This window comes from Eschscholzia californica, unplaced genomic scaffold, assembly GCF_041429995.1.
Source record: "Eschscholzia californica isolate CP2 unplaced genomic scaffold, dmEscCali1.0.p SCAF_1, whole genome shotgun sequence".
Taxonomy (NCBI): Eukaryota; Viridiplantae; Streptophyta; class Magnoliopsida; order Ranunculales; family Papaveraceae; genus Eschscholzia; species Eschscholzia californica.
In genome coordinates this window covers 76,786,475-76,806,221 of record NW_028238198.1, presented here as the reverse complement: position 1 = coordinate 76,806,221, position 19,747 = coordinate 76,786,475, and the positions used below count along the sequence as shown (strand labels likewise).

Here is a 19,747-nt window from a genome sequence, read left to right as displayed (position 1 = left end):
ATCCTATATACACTGTAGAACAAGCCATGAACTTGAATGTGCACTATAACCACTACCATTAAGACATCATGATCCTAAATGCTATATAAAGATCCCTAAGGATAGGGGTGAAAGTCCATAATTCATATATTATTTTATTTATTTTCCTAATTACATAGGATAAATCTTGATGATAATCTACTTCCATTGAGATCTGATTCAAGTACTTCATGAATTTGAGAGAGAGTGTCCAAACACTACACCAAGAATGGTAAACTAAAGATTGTATGTAATAAGTACAAAATAAAATCAAATAGACGAGACAACCAACTAAATAACGAAAAATAAAGATTTTCACATTTGAGGTGGTCTTTTTTTTTTTTTTTCTAAATTGTCTTAATGGTTGGCTACTTGGCTTGGTCTAATTTTAAGATAACTTGAATTAGATCAAATAAACTGAATAAAAAATCTATTATCAGAACTAGTACAAAGTTCCTATTGCATCTCTAATTATATACGACTTAGACAATTCATTTTCGAACGATTAAGAAAACTACCTAAAACTTCATATGAAAATGCACAAATAATTCAGATGATTTGCATTTAGATGATGGAGACTTGCAAAACCCATAAACATTACAAACACATCCTAAATTTTTGTTTCTTGTTTACACGAGATTCATTAGCACTCCACTTGTTACAAATTTCAGATGGAAAGTCACAAATGATTCAAATTCAGATTATACATAATTACAAAACTTTAAACGACACAAACAGTTCCTAAAGTTTGGGTTCTTGTTCAAAATCATTTCACCCAGTGTATGAAATTTCAAATGAGAAGTCATAAACCAGTTTTTAGATGTAGCAAAATGCGTACAAGGGTAGGACTATTACTAGTGTAAACAGAAAGAATATGTGAAATTTAGGGTAGGAATAGTGTGTGTCTAGTACTGGAAGTCAACTGTATAGGGTATAATTCATTTGGCATAATACCTGACGACAGGGTTTTTAACTTGTTCGAATAAAAATTCAATAACCCTTTTTTTAAGATTTCAAGTTCAAACATAATTTTGTTGCTTTATAGAGATGACGACTCAGGAAACAACATAGAAAGAGCGGAGATCAACTATCTAACTATCTAGAGAGAGAGACAGAGAGAGAGAGACAGAGAGAGAGAGACAGATTGAAACCAACAACTCCCATTCAACTTCAACCCCGAGTTTAAAGAGAACCAAAGAATTTCTCCTTTGCTTTGTCTCCAAGCCATCTTTTGTTTCTACTACATTCTCAAGGTTAGTTTGACATTTCTCTATCTCCTCTCTTACAATTTATTCTACTTCTTGTATACCCATTCTTCAAAATTTAGTTATCTTTGGATATAAACATGATATCTTTGAAAAGTTATCAGATTTTCTATGTGGGTTTGGTTATTTTAATGGTATGATATGCTTTTAGATTCAATTTCTTAAGTTTTAAGTCAATGGGTTTTTCATGAATACTTGCAGTATTTTTGTTTCTCTTTTTCTAGTTCAAGATTTGTTTGTTCTAGTATGTACACTGGTTACATATTGATGAACAATTTGCTGCAACTTTCCCTTTATACCTTGATTTCACTGATTCTGTTTGATACAAATTGTGTTTTAAGAAATTTATGCACAAAATTAAGAAAACCCCTTTTCTTCAAGTTTACTAGCATCACTTAGATTTGGAATCCTTGATTAAGAGGATGAAAGGAAAATAGATTATGGGTTTTCATTTAACTTCAAAATTGTTTCTTTTTCTTGATGAAAAACTGAAAAATTTTGCTACTTTTGAACCTTCTTGTAGGAATCTGAAATGGGTTTGAGACAACATATCTAGAAGTAGTGGTTTAGTAAGAATTGAACTTCACTGAATCATAAAAATGGAGGAAAAACCATTTCCTGCATGGTCTTGGTCAGTTGAGCTGTGCTTAAAGGAATATAATGTGAAATTAGAGAAGGGTTTGGATCCAAATGAGGTGGAAAATCGGCGAGAAAGATATGGTTGGAATGAACTTCAAAAGGAAAAGGGAAAACCAATGTGGAAGCTTGTTTTAGAACAATTTGATGACATGCTTGTTAAAATTCTACTAGTTGCAGCTTTCATCTCATTCGTCCTTGCATATTTGCAGGGCCATGAATCAGGTCATTCAGGCTTCGAGGCCTACGTTGAACCATTCGTAATCTTACTCATTCTTGTTCTTAATGCTGTAGTTGGAGTTTGGCAGGAATCCAACGCTGAAAATGCACTTGAAGCTCTTAAGGAAATGCAAAGTGATTCTGCGAAAGTTTTGAGGGGCGGATATTATGTGCCGGATTTGCCTGCAAGAGAACTTGTTCCAGGAGATATTGTCGAAGTACGGGTTGGAGATAAGGCCCCGGCTGATATGAGAGTTGCTATCTTGAAAACCTTGACTCTAAGGGTCGAACAAAGTTCATTAACAGGAGAAGCCATGCCCGTGATTAAGAGCCCGAGTCCTATTTTCATGGATGATTGTGAGTTACAGGCCAAGGAATGTATGATCTTTGCAGGTACCACAGTTGTAAATGGTAGTTGTATATGTATTGTTGTGAGTACTGGGATGAACACGGAGATCGGGAAGATTCAAACTCAGATTCATGAAGCTTCATTAGAAGAGAGTGATACCCCTCTGAAGAAGAAACTTGATGAATTTGGTGGGAAGTTAACAACATCGATCGGTTTTATTTGCTTGGTTGTCTGGGTAATTAACTACAAATATTTTCTCTCCTGGGATATTGTTGATGGCTGGCCAACGAATGTTCGTTTCTCTTTCGAGAAATGTACTTACTATTTCAAGATAGCAGTTGCTCTAGCAGTAGCCGCAATCCCCGAAGGCCTTCCTGCTGTAATAACAACTTGTTTAGCTCTGGGTACCCGAAAAATGGCACAGAAAAATGCAATTGTTCGAAAGCTCCCAAGTGTAGAGACCTTGGGATGTACAACTGTTATTTGTTCGGATAAAACTGGGACCCTCACAACTAATCAGATGTCAGTTACCGAGTTTTTCACTTTAGGTGGGAAAAAGACATCTTCTCGACTCTTTAAAGTTGATGGAACTACTTATAATCCCAAAGACGGAGGAATTGTCGACTGGACTTGTTACAATATGGATGCAAATTTGCAAGCAATGGCAGAGATATGTGCAGTTTGCAACGATGCTGGGATTTTTTCTAAAGGTCGAGTTTTTCGAGTTACAGGATTGCCTACTGAGGCAGCTCTCAAAGTATTGGTAGAGAAAATGGGGGTTCCTGATGCTAAGGCGAGAAATAGGATTCGTGATTTACAGCTTGCTTCCGACTATTCTATTGATCGCAGCACAGTTAAACTAGGTGAGAATTGATTAGAAATGTCTTATTTTTGAAATTCAAATGAACTACAATTCTCCTTACTATTTTTATTGCTTAAATCTTGGTTGCTTAGGTTGCTGTGAGTGGTGGACGAAGAGATCAAATAGGGTTGCTACATTGGAGTTTGATCGACTTCGCAAGTCAATGAGTGTTATCGTTCGTGAGCCAACTGGACATAATCGTCTTCTTGTCAAGGTAATTTTTGTTTAAATACTACTGCCCGTTGTGAATTTCGAAGTTTCAACTTTCTAGAAGTCTAGGATTGCTTGGTTTTGTTTAGCTCTCTGCATGAGAACTTTTGTTGATTGAATATGTGTTAGATTAGTTAAATTACTTAAGTCCCCTTTACACGATTGTGATTCTTTGTTCAACTATACTTGACATGGACAAGAGTCAACAGAGTATTCAACATTAGAATCTCTACCGCTTTTACATGTTTTAGTAAGTAAAGTTATCCGAAACTTCGAGTATGGTTCACAAAAGCGGTATCTGTATCTGGAAGAAACTAACCCAAATAAATAAAATTTGTAGTTACCAAATTGGTGTTTTATGTTTGTAGGGTGCTGTTGAGAATATCTTGGAACGAAGTTCACGTGTTCAGCTTGCGGATGGATCAACTGTTCAAATGGACGAGCCTTGTAGGCAGTTAATACTGTTGAGACAGTTGGAGTTGAGCTCAAAAGGCCTTCGTTGTTTGGGTTTGGCGTATAAGGATGAGTTAGGAGAGTTTTCAGACTATTACTCGGAAAGTCATTATGCCTACAAGAAGCTGCTTGATCCAGCCAACTACTCTGCAATAGAGAGCAACTTGGTTTTTGTTGGGGTTGTCGGGCTCCGGGTAAGCTTATGTGATACTTTTGTACAAAATGCTTATAGTTCACTTTGTACATCTTAATGTGGTCAAATATTGAGTACGCTTTTGTGGATCTTCGTCAAATATAAATGTAAACTAACATATAAAGTGATTAAAAACTATGGCTAGTTTACTATCAAAATGTCGGACAAACCCAACTTGGCCAGGTGGTACCATCTGTTGCTTTCTATTGGGGAGAGCGAGTCCGATGCTTTTTCTGAAACAAGATTTGTACTTTGCTCTCTGCAGTAGAGCACACATGTTACCACTCAGCTGAAGTGGGTTTCACAGTAAGGCCCGATCCTTGGTGATGAGGTTCTTGGTCTTCTTTAAAAACCTGTATAACCCTTGGGAAAGACCTCGAGGGGCATGCCAATTAGAGAGTCATGTGGTTTATATAGGATTCCCGGACTCTAAGTGAGGTTTCTATGCCAGATTTATATCCTTCAATGTTTATACTTTCTTACTCGTGAAAGTTTACCTGTTTTACTAACCATTCAGGACCCACCTCGTGAAGAAGTTCATAAAGCAATTGAAGATTGTAAAGAAGCTGGAATCAAAGTTATGGTTATTACTGGAGATAACAAGTCAACAGCCGAGGCTATCTGTCGAGAAATACAATTGTTTTCTGATGGTGATGACCTTAGGTCAAGAAGTTTTACAGGTAAAGAGTTTATGGCCTTTTCTTCTGCTCAACAGACTGAAATATTGTCAAAACCTGGAGGGATGGTTTTCTCTCGTGCCGAGCCCAAACACAAGCAAGACATTGTTAGAATGCTCAAGGATATGGGCGAAATTGTTGCAATGACCGGGGATGGTGTCAATGATGCACCCGCACTTAAACTCGCTGACATAGGGATTGCTATGGGTATATCTGGAACTGAGGTAGTCCATCATTTTGCTCTTATGCCAACTATGGTTTTAAGTCTGTTTTCGGGATTTCTTGGTAAGCGAGTTTTTCATAAGCAACTGATTTTCAAAGTCGATACTAGGAAGCGGCTCAGAGGATGCCTTCTAAAGAAGTGCTTTACTTTTGTAGTTGATTGTCAGAAAAGTAATGTTTGAATCACTTTTTGGAAAATCTTATATCAATACCTGTAGAAGTCCAAGTCATTTTATCTGAGTCAACATGCCGATAGGAAAGTGGGTTTCTTATAATTGTGTGTATTCTCTATCTTTCAGGTTGCAAAAGAAGCATCAGATATGGTTCTAGCAGATGATAATTTCAGTACAATTGTTTCTGCAGTAGCCGAAGGTCGCTCCATTTTTAATAATATGAAAGCTTTCATCAGGTATATTGCTAATCTCTTTCTCTCTCTCTCTCTCTCTCGTTTGTCTCTTCATTATGAAGACCTATCTTTTCTGCTTCGTAGGTACATGATATCATCTAATGTTGGAGAAGTAATATCGATTTTCTTGATGGCTGCACTTGGTATACCAGAATGCCTGATACCGGTACAACTTCTTTGGGTCAATTTGGTTACTGATGGTCCTCCTGCAACAGCTCTTGGTTTTAATCCCGCAGATGTGGACATCATGCGGAAACCACCTCGCAAGAGCACCGATGCTCTCATCACCTCTTGGGTTTTCCTTCGCTACTTGGTGAGACATTGAGTTCACTATCACTCAAAATTAAGTCCATGACAATCAAATAGTTATACATATCTCTTGAATTTTCAATGTTGAATCAAGTACTTCTCCACTAACATTTCTTGAAATTGGCAGATAATTGGATCCTATGTGGGTTTAGCAACTGTTGGCATCTTTGTCTTTTGGTACACTCAGGCTTCCTTTATGGGTATTGATCTTGCCGCCGATGGACACACCCTGGTTTCACTATCTCAGCTTCGAACATGGGGAGAGTGTTCTACATGGGAAAATTTCTCGGCAGCTCCATTTACCGTTAGTGGGGGCCGCCTCATCTCCTTCTCAGATCCTTGTGACTACTTCACCACCGGCAAAGTTAAGGCAACAACTCTTTCTCTCTCTGTTTTAGTAGCAATTGAGATGTTCAATTCCCTTAATGCCTTGTCTGAAGATAATAGCTTAATCACCATGCCGCCTTGGAGAAATCCTTTTCTTTTAGTAGCCATGTCAGTGTCATTTGGGCTTCACTTTCTCATACTTTATGTGCCGTTCCTAGCTGATGTGTTTGGTATCGTTCCGTTGAGTTTAAATGAATGGATTTTGGTAATCTTGGTTTCTTCACCGGTGATTCTCATCGACGAGATTCTTAAGTTCGTTGGCAGGAGAAGAAGCCGGATAACGAAGAAGTTCAAGACAGCCTAACTTGACTCCATCTTTAATTTGGTCAACTGCTGTTTGGGATTGAAGTTGTTTTACTAGAATTTCTTGTTTTATATTCAAAGGTAGAGTTAAAAACTAGGGTTTGGGATGGAACTCACTTACATTGTGCAGTGTGAATAGTCATCATTTTATCAGATCAAGTGTTTGTTCACTAATATCAAAAGTTCTTATTTTGCGCAATTTTAACTGCAAATGGTGTTTACTTTTAATCTTAGATCATTTTCCAACATGAATACTGCACAAATCAACAGCAAAAAGATGATCGATTTCAAGGAAAAAAGATGAAGATACAACATATTCTAGTTTTAGTTGAAACTGTTTGACAATGTACTAAATGAATTGGAATAAATATAGGAATGATTGGAGCAGAACTATCTAAGTTGAACAAAATCCTTGAGGTTAATTTACAGATCGATGCTTCTTTGTCACCAAATGGTGCCCTCAAGGCAACTCTGAATTTCGCTATCTGAATCCGAATCCTGCGTAGACCCAAGAAGCTTCATCTTCATCGAAACTTCATTGAGCAACGAATATATCTCGCTAGAATTTGGATGCGATCTATCTTCTACTATAAACTTATTGATGATTCCTTCAACTTCAATGAAACTATATCCTGCTGCTTTTGTAATTTGATTACCTTTCATCAACTTTCTAGCTTTAGCAACACCGTCCCACCGACCTGCTAAAGCATAAACATTCGAAAGAATTACATAAACCCCTGGATTTCTTGGTTCAAGATGAAGGAGAGATTCAGCTGCTTTTTCTGCCAGTTCGACATGGCCATAGAAACTGCAAGCACCTAATAAAGATCCCCAAACAACTGAATCAGGTTTCATTGGCATTTGGTTTATGAGAGCATAAGCTTCATCCAACTTTCCTGCTCGACCCAATAGATCAATTATGCAGCTATAATGTTCTAATTTGGGAGTTATCGAGAAGTTTTTCTCCATTGATTCAAGAAGCTGGCACCCTTCTTTAACTAGACCACCATGAGTGCAGGCTAGAAGAACTCCAACTAATGTGATGTCATCTGGCGCAGTTCCTCCAATCTAGTTTCGAACAAAACGAAAGTTTTACCAATGTTAGATCATCAACGGCATTTTCTAGTACGTTCTTTATTGAACAATATCGAAAAGAAACGTGTTTAATTGATAGTCACTAACATGAGCAATATCGTAATGGCAAAGGTTTTTAACTAAAAGTTGTTAAATCGACTAAATAGAATCATTCACTCACCATCATTTCATGGAAAAGCTCCAATCCTTCTTTCCAATTCCCATGAACAGCCAGAGCCACGATCATAGAATTCCAAGTACACAAGTTTCTCCTACTTCCAATCTCATCAAAAATTCGTCTCGCCGTGTCGATCCTCCCACACTTTGCATACATTTCTAACAAAGCATTACTGACAAACAAATTTCCCATGAATCCTTTCTTCCTTGCATAATTTTCAATTCTCTCACCAATCTCAAGTGCCCCAAGATTAGCACAAGCTGGAAGAACACTAGCAATTGTCATCTCATTTGGTCTAATACCCTTATCTTCCTCCATTCTCAAAAACATCTCAAGTGCATTCTCATACATTCCATTCTGCGAATAACCCGAAATCATAGCAGTCCAAGAAACAACATTCCTAAAAGGCATAGATTCAAACAACTCTCTAGCCCTAACTAAATCCCCACTTCTTGCATAACCCGAAACTATAGAATTCCAAGCAGGAAAATCTTTGTCACTCATTTCATCAAACACCTTATGTGCATGACTCAAGAGACCAGATTTTGCATACATACTTACTAATGAAGTTAAAGCAAAGTTATCATATTCAAAACCCATTTTAAGAAATTGGGTGTGAAGCTTTTGGCCAAGTTTTGGGGAGGAAAGAGAAGCACAGGCTGAGAAAAGGAAGGTGAAGGAATGTGGGTTTGGTGGGGAAGGTTGTAAAAGCATTTGAGAGTAGAGAGAGAAACATTGTTGAAAAGGGCCATGGGTTGAGTAAGCTTGAATGAGTTTATTGTAGAGGAAAGTAGTTGGTTGAGGAATAAGGTCGAACAGTAAGTGAGCATAAGGAATGTTAGGGATTTCAAGGAGTTTGATGATGAGGTATTTTGTATGATCAGTTCCGTTCCTTAGCGTCTGAGCATGGATTTGTTTAAGTTGGTTCATAACCACTTCATCATATAATTTACTCACCAAATAAGTTCACTGGTTTAATTCTCAAAGTGTTTAGGTTTTACGACATTTAAGGTTTATTTCTTCACATGGTGCTTCTATAGGCGCCCACATTTTTTTGTTTTAAGCCTGTCATTTTATAGGTGTCTCACATTTTCACCTACTTTGTATGTAGGCATCCAAACACTCCATCACTTTTTCCTCTATTATTATTTCGATTTTTCATCTAAAATCGTCATTAAAATCCTCCGATTGATTTAGTTCTCGTAGTTGAAATTCTTTTTGATGATTGTATCTTTTAATCTAGTGTTTGAGAGACTTTCGAATTGATTCAATGTTGAGTGGTTTAAGAGTGATATGTAAGTAGTAATAACGTTTTCAAATCAGAAAGTTCTAGGACTAGACATGCTGTGAGGGTAAGCGTGATCATGGACTGACTAATCCGAGGCCTTCTGGACCATCCAGCACAACATTTCCCCGGCTAGACAAACCCGGAAGCTTGTTTGTCCTCTCGGACTGACTAGAGCCAATGACTCATATTAGGCACCTAAACCAAAAAGGTCATGTGCCAACCCTTATTCAAATATGTATTTCGAAATTGGGGAACACCCGACCTGAAAATTTAAATTTTCTTGAGTACTCCAGCCTGCCCCGATTTCCACCGTGCTTCCTTGTTCATTTTACGGAACCATAGATAATGAAGAAAAAGAAGACCGTTGTTTTGGAAAAAAATAAATTAAATTATGCGGGGTACAAAAGTCTTATTTCTCCGAAAAATATTTTTGTTTCTCACAGAAAATATAATTTTTTCCCTGGAACACCCTCCAAAAAAGAATCCGTGAGAAGTCTGGTGCTCGAAATCCCCAACTTGTTTGATGGGTTAGAGCGACTCCAACGTTGGGAGATGGGGCTCCCAAATTTGAATTTGGGAGAACCCCGTACCAAATCCAACCCGGAAGCCCCGCCCTCCCGAGCTCCCAACCCCAACCCCCAAATGTGATCGTTGGGACTTCCCAAGAGTCACATTTGGGTGGATCTCCTAAAAAAAAATCTCTTTTGATTATTTAAAAAAAATGATGAGTGTTTTAAATCTTTTCTTTTTTTCCGTTCTTTCTCCAATTCTACATTTTTTATATTTTCATTTTTTTTTCTCTCTCTCTCTAAAATAATATGAAATTTTGTATTTGAAACTACCAATTTATAGTCGAAAATAAAATCCGCACACGTACGCCGCACACTGTATCTAGACAGAGTGTTTTGAAGGACAAGGTTTAGTTCATTAATTCGTCTATCAGTCTTCAATTTTATCCTATTGGACAGTTCCAACTGGATAGGTCTGAAGTGTAGTAAAAAACTTAGATTGCAGAGCCTGACGTTGGAGTTGAAAAAAATCAGGGGCTCCCAAAATTCAGGGGCTTCCAAAATCGGGAGCCCGAACCCCCCACGCTAGACTTGTCCTTATAGCATCTCCAATGCAACACTCAATTTGGATCTCAAAATGATGTTGCATCATTTAATGTTGAGATATCTCAAGAAGAAACACAATATTTGAGATTTCTTTTGAGGATCTCAATTGGCCACTCAATAGTCAATATTAAAAGCAAATCTATCGATATAAGAAATGACACCTAAGTTATTTTAAATTTCTAGAGTGTTGCATTGGAGATATCTTTTGAATTGAGGATCTCAATATTGACATCTAGGAAAGAGAAACTCAAAACCTTGACACATATTGGAGATATGCTCTCAGTACGGGTAATGGTCGCTTAAGTGTGGAGAATTGCCCGGCTGGACCGACCCGAGGAAAGGTGAGAGCCCGCGGTCAGCCACTATTAGATTCAAGGATTATATAGTAATTTAGCATCTCCTCTGAAATACTTATGGTTTATTTCCGGAGTCTTCGAGTTCTCTCATTTTCTTTCCTTCTCGCCGTAGAAAAGGAAGAACCTTTTTGATATTCGATTTTTACAAACCCTAATTTTAAGATCAATAGAAAAATCGAGCGAATCTTGGTTGTTCTATTAACAAAAAAACTCTTATAGATAGAAGAATCAGAAACCCTAGCTAAATCAAGAAAAATAACTTAAACGAAATGGCGGATTCAAGGAATATGGGTAAGAACGAGGATGATTATACGAGGCTCTATAATCCTTACAAAGACCTTCAAATCCCAGCACAAAATCTCTACAAACTTCCTACCTCACCTGAATTTCTCTTCCAAGAAGAATCAGTAGCTCTACGTAGATCTTGGGGTGAAAATTTGACCTACTATACCGGTTGTGGTTACCTCTCTGGAGCTATATTTGGAGCTGGTAAAGGTTTAATCGAAGGAGTTAAGGCTTCAGAACCAGGTAATGGTGATTTCAATCTTCAATTTGAATGCTTGATCACAAATTTTAATATAATTTCAAGGGTATTGATTGATTTCCATTTATTAATCTGTTCATTATTAAAAACACATCAAGTTTGAATTTTGATTGACATTTCTTTGAGTTCATATAAAAATTTGAAAAGGGTTTCTTATTGGATTGATTTTGATATAGGTGATACTTTGAAGCTAAAGATCAATAGGATTCTTAATGCTTCTGGTCATTCTGGAAGGAAAATCGGGAATCGAATCGGTGTGATTGGGTTGATGTATGCTGGATTAGAAAGTGGGTTACTTGCAGTTAGGGATACTGATGATGTTATTAACAGTGTAGTAGCTGGGCTTGGAACTGGAGCTTTGTTTAAAGCAGCATCAGGACCAAGATCTGCAGCTGTAGCTGGTGCAATTGGGGGATTAGTTGTTGGAGCTGCTGTTGCAGGGAAGCAAGTGGTGAAGAGATATGTTCCAATCTAGGGTTTGTTCTTCTCTTTTTTAAACTAGTTTTACATATGTTTTTTTTGATGAATTGATATTCAATGAAAAATAAAAGCTACAATTTTGATCTTTCTTCACCACTTCAATTGTAGCAATGCTCACTATCTTATTATCATGAAGCATTTAAGTGGGAAGAACATTAGATTATAAATTTATGTTGGGAGTCATATGTGTGGCATCCATATTTCGGTTTTAGTGTTTTATGGATATAACATATTCATCCTATTCTGTCTGATATTCGTACCGAATCTTTACTTCCACCCGGTTTGTTCTCATAACATAGTGCGAGTTAACCTACTAGTTTACTACTCTATGCAAACTCTCACCGACAGACAACGATTAGATAAACGGGTTCGTTTAAATACAGAAGTGTTTCGTGTTTTTCATTTTATGCTCATCTCTTGAGTTTGTATTGAATTTTACCCCTCCATAGTTCTTTCATTTTGTATCTTCTTACCGGAGGAATGTTGAATCATTAGTTTATATTTTGATTTTCGAATTAGAATTATGAAGTTGATATCAATGTTAGTGAGATGGGTAAACTTAGTTCTACATTTTCTTGATTCATGTTCTCATTTCATTATTTGCATTCTGAGTGGCTCCATATGTTGAATGTTGAGTATAGTATGTTTGTTTCTTTCTGGTACGGCTGCTTCCATGAGGAGATCTGGTTGGGGGTGTATTTTTTTTTTGTTGAAAGTAGAATTATATTACATCGAAATCAGAGTTCTTGTTGGGGGTGTATATTCTCTTGTATAAAAAATCATGTTGAAAACTTGAAAGCATAAGATTTATTCGCGTGTTTTCCTTTTACCGAATCGCTCTTGGATAAATGATAGTGGTACCACTTTATCCTTCATCCTCTTGGTTCATATTGATTTAGTGATTGTATTGATATGGGCGAACAATTATTCCTCTTATGCCGTGCTCTCCATGGGTGGGTGTACTCTTTCAGTTAAAACTGTTTCTATATGTTGGGAACTTATTTTTTTTTGAATTGTTCAGCGTGCCTCGAACCCTTGACCTCTAAGGTGGAAGACTATACCTCTTACCACTCCAACCAAGGGTTGCTGGCATATGTTGGGAACTTAGTTGACCAATTACCTAGTCTTTTTATAAGTTGCTGAGATCTGCATATGAAGTATGAGGAAAAAAAAAAGTTTGTGTATTTGCAGATTGGGTTTAAGGAACTACCCAATAGGTCAAACTTACTAGACCAATTCCTCTTTCTTTCTTCTTTTTCTAGTTTGGCTCACAAGCTCACCTCATAGTCTCATACTCCCGTGGATTTCATTTTTGAAGGTTTTAAATAGTATTTAAAACAAATGTATAGAGTGTTATCAATTTTTTTTTTTTTTGTTGAGAATAGAGTGTTATCAATTTATTGACTGAGATCTTGAGTTAAAACTCCAAGGGGTGGTAACATGCATGTTTTTGACATTTCCTTGTGGCCAAAAGGTGGATTTGCAGAAGGCCACGAGAAAAGAAATCTCCCCTCAACAAAAAAAAAAAAAAAACGAGAAAAGAAATCTCTGGCATAAATACTTAGTCAATGTTACTTAGTCAACAATCATTGACTTAGGGACATATTTTCTTTTTAACCTAAAAGTTGACTTATCATTGTTTCTATTCTTCATCTTCTCCCTCCTCTCTCTCATGTTGCTTTCTCTCTTCTGTTTTCTCTCTCTCTTTCTCGTACTCTCTCTATATCTCACTCTCACAATTTCTCTTTGTCGTTCTCTTATTCTCTCATTCGTGGTTTCTCTCTTTCTCTATCACTCTCGCAATTTTTCTGTCATTCTCTCGTTAGTTGTTTTCCTCTTTCTATTTCTCAATTTACTTCCTCAGTCTCTATCTCTCCCCCTCTCTCACATAGACACAGTTTCGGCGAAGAAAAGTATTGCCTTTGCTAAAATCAGACTTCGAGGAAGGTTTCTGGTGCAACCTTTTTCGAGGTCCCTTCGTCGAAGCTGTGTGAGAGAGGGAGATGTCGAGTGAGAGAGAGAGAGTGTGTGAGAGCACAGAGAAATAATGAGTGATAGAAGGAGATGGAGCAGGAAAGCGAGAGGTAGAGAGAAAGATGGAGAAGGAGAGAGAAGTAGTGAGAGAGAGAGGCACAAACCGAGAGAGACAACAACAGTAAGTGAGAGAGAGGAGAAAATGTGGCAATAGTGGTCGGAATGGTGGTGGTGGAAAGTTATGGTGGTGAAGCCGTGAAGGTAATAGAGAAAATGAAGATTAAGGGCAATGTTTAATCAAATTAATTTTTGGACTGAAAAAATATTGCCCCCGAAAATATATAAAGAAAAGAGACATGGATTCTCTAAAAAAATATATTCCCCAGAAACCGTAAAGTTTCTTTGAATCTAAAATATATGTGGTCAACTTTAGTTTGACTTCGAAGTTTGGACCTAAACGAAACCGTAGAGTTTTATTAGTGGAAAAGAGTTCTACATTTATATTTTGTTTAGATTTTGCAACTTCTCTTTCGATTTTTCCAAATATCTACTATTTAATTTTGAAGCATAAAATTTAGAACAGGAAATTGGGTTGGAGGCCCGATTTCATGTTTTTTTTTGTCAAAAAAGACAAATTATCTTTTTGTCATTTTAGGCCCCATATATCGTTTGAAAATAGTCTTGAAGGACAATTCTAAAAGCACTCCTATTTCTAATGCCGAAATTACCTTTAGAATCTTAGCTTGCGAAGCTTTGCAAACTGGTTTGCACTGCTTTGCAATCGTATTTAGAAAGCTTTGCAAACTGGTTTGCACTGGTTTCAAACCTGGTTTGCAGAGCTTTGCATTCCCATTCGCATTGGTTTGCAATCTGGTTTGCTTTGCAATGACTTTGCACACACTTTCCAGAGCTTTGCAATCTGGTTTGCAGAGCTTTGCAAATTGGTTTGCAGAGCTTTGCAAATTGGTTTGCACTACTTTGCAATTTGGTTTGTCTTGCAAAGCTTTGCAATCTGGTTTGCGATAAGGTCAGTTTCGTCTTTTCCTTATATTAGATAATTTATAAAAATGTCATAGGGAGCTGAAGCCTATAAAAAGTTGATAAATCATTTTTAATTAAAACTCAACTTTTTTAGGGAGTTTTGGCCAAATTTCCCGATTTATAACGGGATATGCAAGCATGCAACAATTGAGAGTCTCTTTTCTCAAATAAAGTTAAAGTAGAGCTTTATGTAGTTTTACTCTGTCTGTAGCTCCTATCTCAAGTGGGATTTGCATCAAACTTCAGAAACTTTGTCATGACTGGCTAAATCTCTACAATGGTTGACTCATGTTTGTTTTGGGTTTCTTTCATTTGGACTTGGGCTCATTGTGGAACTTTTGTGTGATGAAATGATCATAGTCGCCCCAAACTTTTAAGATCCGAAACATTAACTAAATATCAACTTGGGTCACTGATTCATGATTTAAAAACTCATTACAGATTACTTTTCAAGATCATTCATATAACTCCCTTAAAACATGTCATGTCAAAAAAGAAAGAAAAGGAAACCCTAAAGCCTTATTAACCAAAAGAATCCCCACAAAAATTACAGCAGAGAACATTAAATACAGCTCAGAAAACACAGCCTGTACCTTGATGCCCATTTTAATAAACTGCAAGAATATGCATTTATTTCTGTGCATCGCTCTCCCCCCATTTCATCAAAACCTTCAGCCAGCCAATTTACCGTTCAAAACCTGTTTCCTAATCAACGAATCGATGACAATCCTATATATAATCTTTTCTGTTATATATAGGATTTGTCCTTACTACCCAAACAGCAACTAAACATTTTAATGGTAAAAGATAGAAAAAGAAATTATAATCTTCTTTTCCTTGTTGTCTAACCTATCTGGAGTTCAAACAGATTAGATGTTCAATGGTTCCACCTCTGAGTCTCTCTCTTTCATGGATGTCCAATCCTCAGACTCTGTTTGACAACAAAACATCGGTCATTACGCAATTATAATAGTTTCGTTTGATTAATCATATTGAGTTTGATGCATTAAATTCACGCATTCTACAATCATAAGGATAGAAACGACTAGTGGACTTACTAGCTCTGTGGCTCTCTGCCACCACCATGAGACGCCTCTGCAAGATCGATGCCATAAAGAGGAAAATCGAGCACATCCCAAACATGACGGAGATCGGGAATGCATTTACCTTCAAAATAACAAGATCGAACTTTTTAGATTTAAAATCAGCTCTACAGATTTAATAAAACATATGGTTCTGATTTTCCATACTTGAAATTATTAAATTGCAATCCAAATTTGTGGATGGTAGTAGCCTAGTTTTGGCAACTCAGTTATCATATTAGTGAAACTGTTTAACTGCTTAAAGGTAAAGAGTTTGGGCAGAAGCCAATAGACTACTTACGTTGTATAGAACAATACACACGAAGATGTTGAGAGGAACACGGAAGAAATTCATGATGGTACTTCTGGCCTCCTCCGGGATGTACTGGGATCTCATTTTCATAATTGAAGGCCAGAAAATACCAACACAAGCCTCAAATGTGCAGAACCCAAAGAGTTGGATGCTTCCTGCAAATGAGATGCTCCCACCCTTCACATTTGAGGCTGGTATCAAAAACTGTTTCACATAAGAAGTTAAATTTAGATTCAATCACCATCTAGATTAGGGTTTTATTGAAAGATGAGGCTCATTGGACTTGTATATTACACTGGTGACAATGGGAAGCAGGAAAGTAACCGCAGAAATGGCAAACACGATTTGCATGTAGCTTTCAACCTTCAGAGATGACCGTCCCATCAGTCGTGATGCTATTGAACTCCCCAACATAGAGGCTAACATAAATGTTGCGAAAATGAAACCGTGCGGGATGTCCTCATCGTTAGGGCTCAAAGCAGGAGTCCATAGGAACACAAAGGTGTACATTGAACCTTCAAATAAAGATTGAATTGCACCCAGCAATGCAATCTTCTCGTCTGGACCACAAAAAAATATATTGTAAGACGAATAGAAAACAAGGAATAGAGTACAAATTGTAAAGATGGGTGGTCGACCCATTGACAGTTTTCTGATTGCCCAAAAATAAAGCTTAAGTTCGTAATTATTGGATATAATTATGCTAGTAAATTGTCCATGTAGGACATATCCGAACCTCAATTAGTGAGCAGTTCTTTGGTAGTTGGTTTTACAATAAAATACTCAAGTAAGGCTGCTTCAAATATAAAGATAAAGGAAGAGAGAATAAGAAGTTTAAGAATGAATCACCAGACGCAATGGCAATTGCTGCACCCTTGAACTGGGTAAGCAAGTCCTTGTTCTCGGAAGGGTCTCCATAGTTTTCGCTCCAGGAAGAGAGGATAATGGCCATACCAACCGCAAGCAAGCAAGCAGCAGCATCAAAGGGAGCAACAGGACCAAATCCCAAATTATCAGCCAACAAGTTCCCTAACAACCCAGAAAGAATCGCGACAAGACCATTTCCAAGAAATATTGCCTTGGAGAATGTAAGGGAAAGCCACTGTTGCTCGAAACCCCTCTGGACATGTGAAACAAGAAGACAATGTAAGTTGCCAAACTCTTATGGAAATTTCTAACCTTTGCTATTTTTATTTTTGGTGATCATTTAAGAGAGTACAACTCTAACCATCCCTTATAGAAATTCAAAGGCAGGGATCGAAGATCTTACCTTGTTGTGTTCTGCAACTAGCCATGACTCAAATGCTGAAAACAGGAGAGAAGTAGCAATTCCTCCCAATATACGCCCCAACATTAGTACTTTGTATTGAGGTGAATGCTTAGTAATGCAACTCAATATGTATGTTATGCAATACGTGACACATGCCCTCTTCCTTCCCCTGAATTCGGCACAGAAAATAATGAGCGACAAAAAAGATGAATTATTTTATCTCATTTTCTCGAACAAACTCAAATTATATGACAAAACTCACTGTTTATCGGCCAAAGAACCAACAATGGTCCCAAATAACATGGAAGATCCAAAACCAGCAATAAAGAGCCGTCCGATATCTCCCTTTGAAAACCCATACTGGCTGTATAGGAAGTAGACATAAGGACCCTGCATCCAATCTCCGGCTACCCGAAGAAAAAAAAGAAGTCAATACCTATTTAGAAACAAAATGAAACCGACCCAACAACTCTAGTTCATTTTACCATAATGAGCTGGTTCTCAAAAGGTTTGAGCTCTAATTTGATAAAATTTCACAGTATAGAGGATCTAGGGAACTTATCTAAAGGCCATATTTGCAGCTAAGTACAATATCAAAATAGGATAAAATCTGAAACCAGCTTGATCAAGCTTACATTGTGACTAGTAACATAATCATCAGATCAACAACCACATAAACTTCAGAATTTCATAACCATTAGAGGAAATAAATCCCTAACCAGATCTCACATTAAATCCTCAAAAAAAATAGCCCAAAACTCAAAACCAAACCCAAATCACAGCAACCCATTAAAATTAAACACATAATTTCTCCAAACAAAGTACTTTTAACCCTAGATCGGATGAGCAACTGACCCTAACATCACACAATCTTATATATACATCAAAATGCAAATACGGAGAAAACCCACAATGTAGAAACGTATAATTAAGAAAGCGAAGAAAACTTTTTCAGTTAAAAAAGATCAGATCTGAGCATTACCCATCATGAGAGAGTAAACAACAAGGTAATTGTTCTTGAAGGAATTGAAAGCAGAAGAAGTATTAATCCGATCTTTGTTGTTTTTGCTGAGCTCCAATACAGCAACCACCATTGATAGACCCCCAAACACAAGATAGTAAAACATCTCCATCTCTGCAGATCGATCTGAGAGAGAAGATAGAGAGAGAGGAAAAGAAATGGATTTCTTCGTCACTTCTCTCCTCTTTATGCGAGTGAAAGAGAAAATCAAGAGAAGAGAGAGAAAATCGTTTATAGTTTTTGTATTTCGATGGTTAACGACGTCCACGTGTCAAGATCTTGGTTGATTATCTAGTTAGACTTTTGTCGTTGTAAATAGATCTCCTGTACCAGATATTTTTAGACTACTATTATTGTAGCCGACATTCTTTCAATCTTGACCGTCTGATTTCATCAATTTGTGGGGTCCAAGATCTGAAGGAGCCATATGATCTAACTATTGACCTACCATTATAAGATGATGCACATCTCCTGAGTTGCTAGTGATGTTGTCGTCTTTAGTATTTGTGCGCTACACGAATCTAAAAGGCCTCACTAGGATTGGGGAGTTTCAAAGGCGTCATCTGGAAATGTTAAAGCCACCTCACTCCTTCACAAATTGCCCTTCAAGACTAAGAGAAGCACCTTTAACACTTTCAAAAGCGCCTTTAAATCATTCCTTATGAAAAGGTAGTTAACTTCTTAAGACGAGCACTACAATCCCACTTCTGCTCATGTGGGAATTTATTTCCCCAACATCTACACAATTTTCAATAATATAAGAGAGGGAGGGAGAACATCTACTAACAGCCTAGATGGACACCTTATTTCAACAAAAAAAAAAAGCTTAGATGGACACCTTTTACAACAACCAAGAGATTATGTTCGATTATTGAGGGCTATAATTTACTGATGTCCTCATATGACTTTCCGGAGATCGTCCTTAAAATCGTTCTTGCACACAATGAAGAGATTGGGGGAAGGGAATACTTACGAAGAACGACTGTGTAACGTGGTAGGGAGAAAGTTTATTTGCACAACTAAATTGTATATAACGGATTTCATCGAATTTTTTTTTGTATATAACGGATTTGAGACGAATTAATAGTTACTGGGAGGCAAAGTGTTTATTTAGGGTATCATCAGAGACGAATCAAGTTGCACTTCATTATCTAAGAGTGTAGGTCACAATCTAAGAAGTTGAATGCTCAAAATCTCCCCCAACTATATGTTTTTGCTCTTTCTCCTCTTAAATCACAGATACTGAATCCTAATAGATTAAATCTTTTGTTCGTGTCTAAAACTCAACAAATCCATCCAAAAGACTGTCAGTGTTATTGGCATCGGTCGGTCTTACTCATCAAATTTACCCAACAACAACAAGACGGCGTCCTGTCGTAGAACTAAACCTCAAACCATGCATAAATAGGTACATGGAAGTCCGTTCTAAACTGCACGAACTCTACCGAACCTACAGAACTCTGTAATTCCAATTTTACTCAATGTACACGACTTGGTCATTA

At 37.2% G+C, this 19,747-nt stretch overlaps 4 protein-coding genes across 5 annotated transcripts; 2 read left to right on the top strand and 2 right to left on the bottom strand.

Annotated features, from left to right (window-relative positions):
* The first annotated feature begins 423 nt into the window (after positions 1–423).
* Positions 424–6,702, top strand: ECA2 (ER-type Ca2+-ATPase 2). 2 transcript variants are annotated; one of them, XM_086655818.1, is made up of 8 exons: positions 424–1,271; positions 1,807–3,350; positions 3,442–3,563; positions 3,928–4,206; positions 4,723–5,106; positions 5,404–5,513; positions 5,595–5,823; positions 5,947–6,702. In XM_086655818.1, the coding sequence occupies exons 2-8, from the start codon at positions 1,883–1,885 to the stop codon at positions 6,508–6,510; spliced, it is 3,156 nt and encodes a 1,051-aa protein (XP_086511944.1). In that variant the 5' UTR covers positions 424–1,271; positions 1,807–1,882; the 3' UTR covers positions 6,511–6,702. The 2 variants fall into 2 exon arrangements, with proteins under 2 accessions (XP_086511944.1, XP_086511945.1); XM_086655819.1 differs by having other exon boundaries at positions 1,088–1,417.
* A 74-nt stretch (positions 6,703–6,776) lies between these two features.
* LOC147569328 (Pentatricopeptide repeat (PPR) superfamily protein) lies at positions 6,777–8,810 on the bottom strand. Its single transcript, XM_086655820.1, has 2 exons — positions 7,765–8,810; positions 6,777–7,577 (listed from the first exon to the last, which is right to left on the bottom strand). The coding sequence occupies exons 1-2, from the start codon at positions 8,689–8,691 to the stop codon at positions 6,954–6,956; spliced, it is 1,551 nt and encodes a 516-aa protein (XP_086511946.1). The 5' UTR covers positions 8,692–8,810; the 3' UTR covers positions 6,777–6,953.
* A 1,767-nt stretch (positions 8,811–10,577) lies between these two features.
* On the top strand, positions 10,578–11,793 carry LOC147569327 (mitochondrial import inner membrane translocase subunit TIM23-2-like). The gene is made up of 2 exons (XM_086655808.1): positions 10,578–11,048; positions 11,241–11,793. Exons 1-2 carry the CDS (start codon positions 10,790–10,792, stop codon positions 11,537–11,539), a joined length of 558 nt encoding a protein of 185 aa, XP_086511934.1. The 5' UTR covers positions 10,578–10,789; the 3' UTR covers positions 11,540–11,793.
* Positions 11,794–14,952: 3,159 nt separating this feature from the next.
* LOC147569326 (uncharacterized) lies at positions 14,953–18,573 on the bottom strand. Its single transcript, XM_086655817.1, has 8 exons — positions 18,207–18,573; positions 17,487–17,631; positions 17,225–17,393; positions 16,804–17,074; positions 16,249–16,514; positions 15,943–16,158; positions 15,618–15,726; positions 14,953–15,490 (listed from the first exon to the last, which is right to left on the bottom strand). Exons 1-8 carry the CDS (start codon positions 18,355–18,357, stop codon positions 15,429–15,431), a joined length of 1,389 nt encoding a protein of 462 aa, XP_086511943.1. The 5' UTR covers positions 18,358–18,573; the 3' UTR covers positions 14,953–15,428.
* Between the last annotated feature and the right edge of the window lie 1,174 nt (positions 18,574–19,747).